General features: G+C 44.5%; 2 protein-coding genes across 2 annotated transcripts in view; both read right to left on the reverse strand.

Annotated features, from left to right (window-relative positions):
• Positions 1 to 14,400, reverse strand: part of LOC119421085 — a gene marked incomplete at its 3' end in the record, with an annotated part of 641,076 nt that overhangs the window by 144,135 nt on the left and 482,541 nt on the right.
• Positions 13,311 to 14,400, reverse strand: part of LOC119421533 (cytoplasmic polyadenylation element-binding protein 3) — a 13,164-nt gene continuing 12,074 nt past the window's right edge. Inside the window, exon 3 of the mRNA XM_037688915.1 lies at positions 13,311 to 13,469. Within this exon, the coding sequence (XP_037544843.1) occupies positions 13,311 to 13,469 (159 nt within the window). The remainder of the gene's footprint in view (positions 13,470 to 14,400) is intronic.

Here is a 14,400-nt window from a genome sequence, read left to right on the forward strand (position 1 = left end):
ACACGAGAAGATGTAAAAAATGGCAGGTTGGCTTTCTTGGACTGTGAGGTCTCAGTCTCTGATAGAGGACATTTGCAAACTGAGGTGTACCACAAACCCACCCACACAGACCAGTATTTGCAGTTTGACTCCCATCACCCTTTGGAGCACAAGTTAGGAGTCATCAGGACTCTGTACCACAGAGCAGACAGCGTCCCCACTAACTCAGGAGCCAGGCAGAAGGAGAAATCCCACACAAGACAGGCTCTAGAGCAATGTGGATATCCTAACTGGGCCTTCCTGAAAGCAGAGAAGAAACCCAAACAGGACTCCAGTCAGCCATCAGGTGAAAAGGAGGAACCCAGACCCAGACCAGTGGTCATTCCGTATGTTGAGGGAGTATCAGAGAAACTGAGACGTTTATTTTCTAAACACAACGTCCCAGTGGCTTTTAAACCCCAAAATACATTAAAGACTGGTTCATCCCAAAGATCCAGTCCCCCGGCACAAACAGAATAATGTTGTGTATGTTGTTCAGTGTCAGGAGGGTGATCAGTCTTACATCGGGGAAACTAAACAGCCACTGGCCAAAAGGATGGCCCAGCACAGAAGATCAACATCATCAGGCCAGGACTCTGAGGTCTACACTCATCTCCAGGTCAGAGGTCACTCTTTCAGGGATGAAGATGTTCACATCCTGGACAGAGAGGAACGATGGTTTGAGAGAGGAGTAAAGGAGGCCATCTTTGTGAAAAGAAATCGTCCATCATTAAACAGGGGTGGAGCCTCCGGGTTCAACTGTCCCCCTCTTACAATGCTGTGATTGCTAGTATCACTCAGCCCTCTGTGAACAGTAAACAGCCATCAGGTGCTAATGATCCATTGTTAGGCTGATGGTCCTTCTTGATCACATGAACAGCTGGTTCTGGTTGTCAACAACAAACTGGTTGATCCACTAAGTGAAGGTGCTATTTATAAGACTGAGATTGTTGCAGCTCCTCAGACTGAAGAAGTCTTCTGGATAAAAGACGAAACGTTTCAACAAGAAGAATCAGTCCAGCGGACCTGACTCTACTTTGTTAGATAGACGATAACTCGGCTAAAATAAAAATAAAAAAACAACCAAATGTTGATGGTCTTTGCAGGGTCTTAGTGAGGCCTCAGGCATGTAGTAAGAATGCAGCAGAGGGACCATAGGTCATCACTGGTTTGAACATGAACAAAACCTCTGTAGCAAGGTCATGGTGGCTCCGTATGCAACTCCTCTGTGGTTTTGGTAGTCGAGAACTTGAAGCAGGACTGGCCACTTTAGCCTCATTCCCAGACTAGACTTTGACTGGGACATGGTCGAGGGAACAGGTGTGATACCTGCGGCGAAAGCATTGTGCTAACCTGGTGTGATCTTCTAACGTAGACCTGCATCCTGCATTATTTTTTCATTTTTTATATTCTGTGTAATTTTTATACCTTGTGTGATTCCTTGTTCTTTTGCACTGAAACTCTGGCACAACAATTTCCTGCAGGATCAATAAAGTTCTATCTTATCCTAATATTATAAAAGATTTGCAAATAGATCGTGGTAGAGTGTCCCAGGAACACCGACACTAACAGAAACCCTGTTTGGTCAGCACTAAGGGCGTAGCAACATAACTACCTTCACAACGAAGGTGTCAGAATTTGTTGCAATCCAGTCACATCCCCATAATTCACAGAGAGGAGTTGTATCGTGTAAGAGGGTGTCAAAGCTGAAACCAAGGCTTCTTTCTCAACGCACAGCAAAGAACAGTGGAAATTCACCTCAGACAAACCTGAAAAGTCAGAAGAGACGCGTCTGGCTCAGTAAGATGCCATGACAACCAGTTCTCATCAATCTGAGTCAAAACAAGCTTGTCACCATGTGACGACGGCAAAAGCTACAAGACACTTTTACAGGTACAAGAACAAAATATCCACATCCAAACCTGTAACTGATGAGGTAACTGATATGGTTTGATCACCAGCCAGTTAAGACGATTCTAACTGAGGATTAAAAAGGAATGAGGACCGCAAAAAATAAAAAAGGCAAGAAAACTTTGTGGTCCCCTCCCTGACCGGTCGTCTGTCCATCGAAGGGGAATCTAGTCTTACATGTTGGGGTATTTTAAAACTATTTCCAGGTCAAGCGTGAATGAAGGTGCGTACTTGTGTCAGGGAATCCTGGTCTTCAAAAAACCATCTGACACAAACCGTGGTGGTGAGGACACGTTAATCATGAAATTCCTCTCATTCCTGATGATTGTTTGAACCCAGACGGTAAAGTATCTGTGACTCATCTGTAAAACTGAAGCAGGTATGAATACCTAAAACATGACTCACCGTTCAGCGTCATGACGTTGTCTGCTCCAGGATGACGGAAGTTGAATCCCATACGTCCTGTTATAGAAGAAGATAATAAATAAGGCCATTCTTTAACAGTCACATGGGTCCATGTTGGAGCTTTCCTGAACAGTGCACGTTGCAGAACGTCTAAACAAAAACTATCCCGGTTCTTTCTATCTCTACAACTTTTATCAGAAACATACAGAAAACAGCAAGAACGCTCCTGAGGAGATACCCAAAAACAATCAGCTGGGTACATCTTAGAGTAATCTATAAGTTCCTGGAGAATCTTTGTCAGGGACTGCCACGTTGCAGCAGTTTTAAATTTTGATTCGACTTAGTGTTGTGGTTCGCCCTCATATACCATCACACCAACTTTCAGCTCAACACGGCAAAAATGAGTGCTGCCTTTAGCTTTTTAGCTAGCACGCCTGTATTGCATGCCGCTGGCTTAGCGCTATGTCGGGGGTGGGGTGGTTTGCGGGTGCAGTTCGGTTTGGTATGATATTTTTTCTTTTAGCTAAGGCGACCATCTTGGATTTTTTGCATTAGGAATGTAAAAGAGGGCAGCACGGTGGCGCAACTGGTAGAGCTGCTGCCTCTCAGCGAGCAGGTCCCTGGTTCAAATCCCGGTTCGGGGGTCTTTCTGGGTGGAGTTTGCATGTTCTCTCTGTGCATGCGTGGGTTTTCTCCGGGTACTCTGGTTTCCTCCCACAGACCAAAAACATGCATGTTAGGCTGATTGGCAACTCTAAATTGTCCCTAGGTGTGAATGAGAGAGTGAATGAATTCTTGTTCCAGAACTGCTCCGCTCCAGGTGGCTGCACGTTGGAGCAGCTCTACTTTCATTCTGAGATTTTGCTTTTGGAAACTTTAATTCCTCTTCTTCTGGATGTAAATCACATTTTTTGGATGATTGTTTCCTCTGGTATCAGATGCTGAGCAGCTGGAAGGATTTTTACTGAAACTTTTTTAGTTTTGGACATTTGTTATGATGCGTAACCATGGCAACAAGGCAGTTTTCTACAACCAGCAGCTGATTAACATCTCAAAAGCTCAAATAATATCTCAACTACAGCCCCAAATCTCAAAAGAGTTGAAAGGATGTTCTGTGGATGCATTCTCATCTACCTGCCAGCTGTGCTCGAGTGCCTGACCACTGAGATCCTGGAACTAGCAGGAAACACGGTTCATGACAGTGGAAGGACAGGATCGTCCCTCGGCACCTACAGTTGTCTGTCTGCAGCGATGAGGAGCTCGGCAGACTGCTGGGAGGAGTGGCCATCGCTCTGGGAGGAGTTCTGCTGGCATATGGGCGGTCCTAGAGCCCGGGGGAACCGAGAGGCCAGCTGAGTTTGGTTGGATGGCTCGGACAGCATCTGCAGCCAGTTTCTCAGGATCCACTGTGGGATGGACCTTTACAAGAGATCCTTCCTGTCTACAGCATCAGCATCTATAACATCTCTCAATGAAACGAGGATAACGAGCTACAACAACAAATAATTTCTCTTTGGGATTAATAAAGTATTTTTGAATTTTGAATTGAATTTGAAATATGTTTTTTGTTTTTCAGTTTTTATTTCATATGCTGTAATTATATGTTGCAAATTTTTATTTGATGCTGTGATCTTTTTGTGAAGCATTTTGGCAACAGCTTCTGTTTTAAATGTGCTCTATAAATAAATCTGATTTGACTTGACATAGCCGCCCACTGCTCCACCTGGGAGTATCTCATGTGTGCTGGGTTAAAAGTAGAGAACTAATTCCATCATAGTATGGGAACATTCAATGATGATGATCTCAAACTTCCCTTCCCTTAAGGGCCCACTGCCAATACCCACCCCCACTCATCCTGGTTTATGTGGACTGCTCTGAGGTGATGATTTTGACGTATAGACAGCAGCTGTTGATTGGCCAGTGGAGCTACGTCATCAGGTGACCCGCCCAGCAAAACTGAAAGCTACATCTGAACCTCCACTTCCTCTCTGTGTTGAGTGTGTGTTGTTTGTATTAGTTTCTGGTATGAAGTTCCAGAAATAGTGCCATGGACCAGTGATGAGGAACAGACCTTTCTTACTTTGTTGGTAGACGTTGGGATTCAGCGTGAGCTGGACGGCGCCACAAGAAATTAACACATTTACAGACAGAGATGTTGGCATAGCATGGCTACACCCAGACTTATAATCAGTGCCGGGGTAAGTTAAAGAAACTGAAGTCCAGTTAGAGGATGATTAAGGACCACAATGGGACAATGGGCGGAGTGGCTTGAACACAATGACCAGTTTCAATACAGTCCACTTCGCATTGACGACCCCACCTATAGAGCAGGGAAACAGTGGCAAATCATCTCCACCCGAGTAGAACTGATACGACGAGAGCCGAGTGGAGTCGCACTTATCACTGGGAAAGCAGCTTTAAAGGACATGGAGGTTGGAGTGAGGACAGAGTGAGATGGAGGCAAAAGTTAAAGCTGGTGACCTTGTGTGATTATTGTTAAGATGGAAACAGTGAAGAAAACATCACATGCTCTGTCCAGGCTCAGGGGGAAGTTATTTAATTCTCCACAAAGTTCTCAACCCAGCCTCTCCTTTCGCTGTTTCACCAGTCAACATCTGACGGTTGAGCAAGGCTGTCGTCCAAGTTCAACAAACCCGAGGGACAGCGGTGCCGAGCCATGTATCGACAACTGTGTAGGTGGTCCGTTTATTGGTTTATCAACTGGATTACAAGGTCTCAGCTCAAAAGTCTAACCGGCTGATTCTTCAGAGAGAATCCAGTCTGGCTTTAGAGCAAGTTGTGGACTTTAACCCAGTACTGGTGCAATCAGAAAAGAGGAGGAGTAAATCCTCTTCCTAAAGACTAATAATACGTTAAACGCTACGGTCATCAAATCTGTGACTTTTCTGACTGGAAGGCAAAGGTTAAAGCAAACACAAGTCCCCTGCTTGCCTTTCTGTCCACACCAGTCCTTTTGGATGATACGTGGGGGGTGCCAGTTCCTGCAACTAGCTTTAAATAGCTCTGGGTAAGAGTCAACTGGTTCCCCCAACAAGGAGCTGACTGGCAGGGCCCGGGGGCCCCGGAGCTGTTGCTGTTCTGGTCACATTCCTTCATGGAGACCCCGAGACATCCTCAACCGCAGTGGTGCTCGCTGTGGAGGGTTTACGCCATCTGCTTCCTGTTTCTTTGATCACACAGGAAGTTCCTGACCTGAGGGGCACCACGTCCGGGTACTTTGCCTCGTTGAAATGCTTCTGCCTCCTTTTGGGGCAAACAACCTGTCCATTTTGACTGGCAGTGAATGGGACTCCTGACATGTTTAGAAAATAAAACTGCTTCAAATAAGACTACAGCGTGCTCTGAAATGAAGGTCCATCAGGCAAGCAGTTGTCTGTTGTCACAATCAGTCACTGGTGAGAAGTCACATAAAAAATGTTCTTAAATATGAATCAAAGTTCACCAAACTGGACAAGCAGCGCCTCCAGGGACCTGATGGGTCATAAACTGAATCCTGGAGAAAATATTTCTCACGCGTTTATTATTTTTCTTCTTACTTTATTTTGACATTTTGGCTGTGATGAGGCTTTAAACATACTTCCATCTGGCAGGTTCAACTTCCAGGAAGTAAAAATAGGCAGGGAGCGATGGGGATTGGGAAAATTTGAGGAAACATTTACTGTAGGTGATTGATTAAAATATCAAGAATTTGCTAAATTTGCAGGGATTGGTTGAATTTGTGTTAATAGTTGCGGCTGCAACTTCTTGGAGAGAAGGAAGGTTTTATTTCCTTCTTGCTCTTGGTGAAGATGGACAGTTTTTCTTCCACTCTTTCCTCTTCCTCTGCTTCTGCTCTTTATCTTGTGAACCTTTCGGAGACTCTCTTTGCATATCTTCCGAATTGTAAATTATGGATCTGGTCAGCTGGTCTCTCAACGCAACTGATCAAATTTTCTCGACCAGTGAGATGTACCAGTGAGACTGTAAGGCAGACGGAAATTAAACGGAGTCGGCCTGACCCCAAACAACCGTTATCTGAATCTGGCTCCCCCGTGTCGGCCTTGGAAGGCTGACTATCTCAAATTCTCCTGGATGTTATGTGAACAAGATGTGCTGCTCCCACTACCCGTTACCACCTTCGCTGGCCTCCCTCCACATGCATATGTCTGATGTCATCTGTATGTTGCTTTTTTGTGCTGAGGTTTTTTGGAACTTTCACACTGTGTCTTGTTAGAGACACAGTGTGAGATTTTTTATTTTTATTTTTACCTCCCCTTTCCTCGTGTTCCATTTTCCTTATCTTATGAAAAAGGCAGCACCTCTCATGAGGCTGCAGCCTCAGGCACCCGTCTACCCATGATGTCGTTTGGTTGGTTGTTTCTTTGGACGTGCTGTAATGAAATTAAATTTCGTTGTGCTTCTGTGCAATGACAATAAAGGCTGATTCTGAGAGTCTGAACCTTCTTCCTCCAGCTGGTGCCTTTAGGGGTCTCCACAGCAGATCATCTGCCTCCTTCTCCCAGCATGCCTCTCTATCACACCAACCCTGTGCAGATCCTCCACTACATTCATCAACCTCCTCTGTGTATGAATTTCCTGGTAGCTCCATATTCAACATCCGTCCTCTGCACTTGAGCCGAGCTTCAGATCAGCATCAACACTCTGTTCTGTTGCCTCTCTGAGGCAGAGTTGATCAACAATCTCACCTACCAACAAAAAATCACAATGCTGCTCTTCTAGCTTCCAACTTGTATATTTTCTTTAGATTCCAGTCGACCGTTTCCCTCCTGCACTTTGACATTTACAGCACCCATTAAAAGCCCATTAGCACGTCCATGAGAAAACCTCAGCTGAACCTCTGGCAGCAGAGTGGGAGTGCCAACAGCAAGGTGTGGAAATAATAACCCAGGAGAAAGAAAAAGAAACAGCTCGGACCACATGACGACTTTCTGCTGACTCAAAAATCCAAACAGACCACGAGCAAGAAGAGAAGAGAAAACACGGCGGCAGAACTCTGAGGGACATCACCTACCACTCATAATGTAATCTGTTAGCATAATATCCCATGAATCGCTGGTTAATTATTGGACGTACATCAACAACAAATAACCTTTGTTTGTTCAACCTGATTCAAGATGGCTGTTACAACCGTTAGTTTTATAAAACCTGAGCTCAGAGCTGGTGTGGTAGAACTTTAAGCCGCTTTGCTTTGATAAGTGACTCGAGTCGGTTCTCCTCTTCTCAGTTCTTCTCAGGTGGAGGTGAATAACCACCGTGACTCGTTTCCCCGCTCGGTGGGCGGGATCGTCAGTGCAAAGTGGGCGGTTTCTCATCGTGCCGTGCAGCTCGTGCTGAATCCTCTGATCCACAATGACGACAGAAAGGTCGACCACGTCATTGGTTCACGGCGCTGTTTTTCAAGCTTCCATACTGAACTAGAAACTAGAAAAACTCTCTTCAGCGCTCGAAGAGGAAGTGGAGGTTCAGACGTAGTTTGCAGGTCATCCAGTGACGAAGCTCCGCTGGCCAATCAACCGCTGCTGCCTGCTAATATCAGAATCGGCACCTCGAAGCAGTCCACTTGGAACCGCAAACAAGGTGGTCCCAAATTCAAGTTCAAGAATCTTTATTGTCCTCAAGGGTCTTTTGGTGTCACAGTCAGTCGACACAAAACATCCACACCAGACAAGACATTAAAATAACAGGTCATCAGTGTTCGTTGAGAAGCCTGGTCACTACAGGGATGAACGAGTTGTTCAGTCTGTTCGTTCTACATCAGAGCAGCAGAAACCTGCGTCCAGATGGAAGACACCTGAACTCACCATGGAGTGGGTGATCAGGATCTGCCAGAATCAGCCTGGCCTTGTTCACTGGTGGTCAACAAAGTGACGCTATAAACTGGGCTGAGTGGGGGTGGGTTCTGGCAGTGGGCAGACCCATAACTGGTGCCGTGCGGAGCACCATTAGAGTTTGTGCTCCATACTTCCAGCCCTAACAGATTGCTCAAGATGTCGTATCACGTTATTGTCCAGATTTGACCAAACGACAAACTCCATGATGATCTGGGTCTCAAAGTCTGGCGTGAAAGGCGGTGGGCGTTATTCCTTCAAGGAATGATGGATCTTTAATTTTATTAAGGGATCTCCAACTACCTGCACGTTTACAAAATGTTTTACTGTTCTACAAAAAGTTGCTTTTTGTGACATAACAGCTAATTATTAAAGAAGTTATTATTAAAATTTTCACCTAAGAATGTCAACATTATTATATTAGTGCAATGCATTCTGGGTGATTATGTGTATAGGATGCAGTGGAAACGAAGACAAGGAATCAAGCCTAAAAAGTTACAATGCTGGACAATAAAGTTATACGCTTTATTAGTCCTTATGTTGCTATAGTATACCATGCCACTTTATTTATAAAGCACTTAAAAACAGCAACAAGAACAACCAAAGTGCTGTACAGTAAAACAAGCAAAGGACACAGCACAAAATATAAAGTAGGTAAAGATAAGAACTAAATGACTATTATAGAATTATAGAATAGAGGCAAGTTAAAATCAACTCACACAGCGTCAAAAGCCGAGGAATCATTTTTCTTTACGCATTTTTGGGTCAAAACAATCAAATGTGATGAACTCGTGATCTGTAGTTCATCTGCTCCGGAGCTAACACTAAACAAGCTAAAGCTGAGGCACCATCCCACAAACCCCTGACGTCCGTCATCCATCTCTGTGGCGGTACCGGACCACTGTGCACATCCTGCGATGGTGTTGTGCATTACTCTGTGGTCCAGAACACCCCCCAACCCGACCCAAATTAGGACAAGCAGGAGCTGATGGATGGATGGATGGATGGATGGATGGATGGATGGATGAAGAGAACGTGAAAGTAATGAGAACACATTTTGAAGCTCGTCAAGAGTGACAGAAAACGGAGCTCTCTGCAGCAGAGTCTGTCTCATCAGCAGCTCTTCTGCTCGACTCCCTCCTCTTCATCGTTCAGTCTTCATCATGTTCAGCTGCAGGCCGAGTCATTTCTGCATTCTTCTCTGTCAACGTGCTCCGGTTCAAATTAAAGATCTGAATGTCAGACATCGCCTGAAATTACCACTCAAGCTGGACGGAGCTTGAAGACACCCACCTACATCACTTACCCAGAATGCATTCCACTGTAAACAACGTGGCGACGCTCGTGTGATTTTATCATTTTAAATTTATAAAAACTGAACAGCTCACAATATTTTCCAGTCCTGTTTTATAGCTGACGCAGACATCTCTCAAATGGTGTCTATTGTCCAACTGGTCAGAGATCTCGTTAAGAAAACCGTTTTTGTTTGGCAGAACTTCTGCAAAGATTATCAGGGGTCAAAGGTCGTCGAATTATCAAGCCACAGATAAGGCAACAATCTTGACAACATGAACCGTCCATCAACACAAGTGTTCTAACATTTTTTAGATGCGTTTTAAAAAACAAGAGGCTTTTAGGAATCCTGGAAGCTTCCAGCAGCACTCAGACCTTTGGAAATCTGGACAAACAGCTAAAGTAAACAAACAAACAAACAAACAAACATGCCGAGGCATGTTCTGCAGCCCAGACTGGATAATCTTAGTCATGCTTACAGAAACACTGTGAAGGAGCTGTTTATTGGACCTAAGGTGGCATCTAACCTTTAAACACATCTTCTTATCTCTCTGCAGTCATTACAGGACATTTAAAGTACCCCCCCCCCCCCCACCCCCACACACACACACACACACAGACACACACACACACACACACACACGTCCCTGTCCAGATGAAATCATCTCATGAGTCAACACCGCAGTGGTTGAAAAGTTTATGGGGTTAAAACCAGATTCAGTGGAGCATTTTTTGCTCTGCAGAGGAAACAACGTTTAAAAGAGGAGATCTTCACGGGAAGCCTGATGTTGACACCACTCACCGTGAAGCTTTACCTCATGAAGACGAGGAAACAAACGTCTTCTCGTTTTGCAAAGACTCGTGGAAACAAAACACTCACATTTCCATTTTAGGGACCTGCTGCTCACTTTACTGCTCCACTTAAACTCATGCTTTCCATCGAGCAGCAGCCAAACGGTGACGCCGTTTACGTTTCCTCAACCACAGCCCTCAGTTACGACTCAATCTGACCCCGTCACAAACATTAAAGGGATATTTCAACCATACTAAAGTGGTGTTCTAGAGAGTTGGCTCTTTGAAAGACCGGCTGCTCTGACCAGATTGATGAGCTAAAGGCTAACATGGCTAAGACCAGAGTGGGTCGCTGGTGTAAAAAACAGCTCGTATCTCAAATATGTCAGAGCAGTTTGTTCAAACGCCCTTTCATAAACCAAAATGTCTCTTTAAGTCCGTTGGCTTTCACAAAACAGCACAACACTCTAAAACATCCTGACAGGAGCTGATCGCAGCTTCCAGTCAACTGTGACGACACGAGTCCAAGACAATTTGACCAGATAATGAACCAACCCTCAGCTTGACCAATACAGGCACCAGCTCAAAGCTGCCCCCCAGGAGAAAATACTAAGCCTGCCAGATGTGAAGCTGTGGGTGAAACAGCAGCTGAAGAGAAGCTAAAGGTGGCATCCCATTTGGCTGTGACTGCCGGAGACGAGTTGGTGACTCGAAAAAAACAAGAAAATGACGTTTCCATTGCAGACACTGTCATTCCACTACTTTTAGTTTGTACCCTTTGATAAATTTGGATCACTTTTTCTACTGAGGTTTGTAGATTCATTCATTCAACCTTTATTTATACAAGTTAGTCCCACTGAGCCTCGGGACCCATTTACAAGACAGACCTGGTTTTAACAAAGAGTGAAGACAACAGTGGACAACAAAGACAATGATACTCAATTATAAAAGATGCGTACAAATTGAGAACAACAAGTGAAAATAAAATGGTATTTAAAAATGTAACAAAAAATAAAAACAGCTAGATTATAAGATGATGTAGAAAACTAAAAACAGGAACATGTGTGCATTGTTTTTTTTCCAGGAACTGAACAGACTGAAGACACTTAGAGAGGTCAAAGGTCAGGAGCTTCAGATCTTTTTACAAGATGTTCCAGGAAACAGGAGCGGAGTAGGAGAAGGTCCTTTTGTCTAGTTCAGTCCTCACTGAGGGAACACTGCAGGTAATGATGTCCTGAGAGTGCACGCTGTAGCTGCACTCACACAGAGACATGTAGGAGGAGATGTATGAAGGCAGCAGACCAGGAAGTGATTTAAAGATGAAAATGTACCAGTGAGAGAGTCTGTGTGAAGTTAATGGTGACCAGTTAACCAGTGAATACTGGGTGCAGTGGTGGGTACTAGTTACAGCCAGTTACAAGGCTATCTAAAAGCTAAAGATAACAAAATGATGCTTAGAAGCTAAATGTAGCAAAAGGCTAGCTCAAAGCTTAAATTAGAAATATGCTAGCTAAAAGCAGCAAAAGGCTAGCTATTTTAGCTACTGTTGTGCTGATTTTAGCTTTTATCCTTCGATACTTTATGTTAGCCTTTTGCTACTTTAGCTCCTAGTCAGCCTTTTGTTAATTTAAGCTAATCTTTTGCTACTTTTAGCTAATGTTTGTAATGACGCAGTCAATGTGCATGTCAGCAGCAGTGTGTGTGTGTGTGCGTGTGTATGTGCACGTGTGTTTAACCGACCGGCTCTTGTATAAAAAATAAACACATTCGAGGGCTCATAAAGCCGAAAGCATCGGAGCTATTCTGAGCACAATGGGCGGTATGTCAGAAATGTGTGTGATGGGATGACGGTGTGGGCGGGGCCGTTCAGATGGGAATGCAGAACTGGGACGGCTGCATTAATTAGTTCTGACTGCTGGTTTTCAGACTCTAACCAACGCTGAAGAGTTAAAGCAACAAACTGGGTTCAAACAAACAACTGGTTACACCAGGGGTGTCCGGCCTGGAGGGCCCCCATCCTGCAGGTTTGACTCGTTTCTTTGCTCCACACCAGATTCAACAGTGTGACTACCAGAGGCCTGTTAATCACCTACTGACTCAAATTATGTGTTAGAGCAGAGAAACATAAAACATGAAGGATGGTGGCCCGGGACCAGGACTGGACACCCCCGGGCTCCACGATCTGAAAGTTTTAAGCTTGATGAGTTTAAAGTCAATAAGCAGGAAGTTTGTTTCCCCCGAAGATGCCACGCCGCACAGGAAACTCTTTTTCTCCTGGACCGATGTCAGATGTTAACGCACTGACAGCAATTACATAGAACATCACTTCAAAAATGACCAGACTGTCCCTTTAAACAACGCAAAACATTTAGTGAAGAGAAAATAAAATAAAGAACAAATGCAAGTTATGGAGGTTTTTATTTTTTATTTTTTCATTTACCCTTTATTTATCCAGGTAGTCTCATTGAGCCAAGAGAACTCATTTTCAAGAGAGACCTGTTAGGGAGCAGATGGTGGGGGTTGAGTGCCTTGCTCAGGGGCCCAGAGTGGGGCCCAGAGTGGGGCGAATGAGGGTGGAGGCAGGTGTGGGTGTTTCACCTTTTCCACCCACATTTTGATGTTGACGGTACCGGGAGGTGAACCTGCGACTTTCCGATCACAGGCCCATCTTGTAACCTCTGCGCCACCACTCCCCCTCTAGTTCAGATGGTCAATAATTCAGACAAGTGTAACTTGTTGGTGAAGCTTTTTGTGTAAGTTTAAATTTTATTTTTGTCAGTTTCTGGGCTGGCTCCAAATGTCAAGGAGGTGATATTTATACGACAGATCCTGTTGGCAGGCCTCAGACTGACTAAGTCATCTGGATGAAAGACGAAACGTTTCGCCCAAAAACAGCCTGTCCAGGTGACCTGATTTAACCCTTTTTGATTGAGATTACAAACCTTTTCTTATTGTGTAAACTTGGATTTCAGATACTACATGCTGATTTTATTCCAGACTAACAGATTAAAAGAATTAACGTCTTAACGTGTACAAATATTCCTAACCTGCGAAATGATTCCTCCATATTATGTCAGCGATGGTCACTGGTGGGCCCCCGGCTGGGTGTGGTTTTCCTTTGTCATGGTCAGTCCTGATCATGTCCATTAAGGAATTCTCCAAAGAGACCAAGTTAAAGGGGTCAAAGGGCCGAGTCCGGTCCTGAAACACACAAACACATTCAACGTTAATTATAATATTTTGTAATTCAGGTGTTCAGGGAATAAAATGCAAACAGGGTTGAACGATGGGAAATGAAGAAATATGAAACTGTCGCTCCGAAGTTGTCGTGTTTTAACCCAAACCATCAAACATGCTGAATGAGGGCACGCTCGTTTGGTTCGGGGGTTGTGCGGCACATTGTTTGCACAACACAGCTTTTGTCGTTCGTTCGTCTGAGCGTTCAAAAGCGTTATTCCAATCGCTCTGGACCCAACAGCGCCGCACTGATAAAAATCTGCCCACTTGGGCCAAACAGTGAACATTTAAACCGCTGAGCTCTCGGTTTGTTTCCCCTCCCCACTCGCCCCGCCGTGGACACATGGGCCAGCATGACGATGGCCTAATGACACGGAGAGATACGACACGTTATAAAATCCTACATGGACTTTGCTCCTGAACACATCATGAGTTACTGCTAACGTGTGGAATGCAGGTTGACGTTGACCCGTTCTGTTGACGCAGCAGCCCACTTCTCCTCACAACACATGAACAAGATATGGAGCATTTATGACGGGGGGGGGGGGGGGGGGGGGGGGGGGGGTGTCAAGATAAGAAAATACCCGTTTCACATAAATAAAAACAGTTTAGGAAGAATAAGATGTGTCAGATTAATTCATTCAATCTTTATTTCGACAGGTTAGTCTCATCGAGTCACGAGGACCCATTTACAAGAGAGACCTGATTTAGACAAACAACATGTAAAGTACAGACAACATGTAAAGTACAGACAACATATGAAGTACAGAGAACACATAAAGGACAGACAACACGTAAAGTACAAACAACATATAAAGTACAAACAACATGTAAAGTACAGACAACATGTAAAGTACAGACAACATATAAAGTACAGACAACACGTAAAGTACAG

The sequence above is a fragment of the Nematolebias whitei genome, chromosome 1 (genome assembly GCF_014905685.2).
Source record: "Nematolebias whitei isolate Nwh7 chromosome 1, NemWhi1, whole genome shotgun sequence".
NCBI lineage: Eukaryota > Metazoa > Chordata > Actinopteri > Cyprinodontiformes > Rivulidae > Nematolebias > Nematolebias whitei.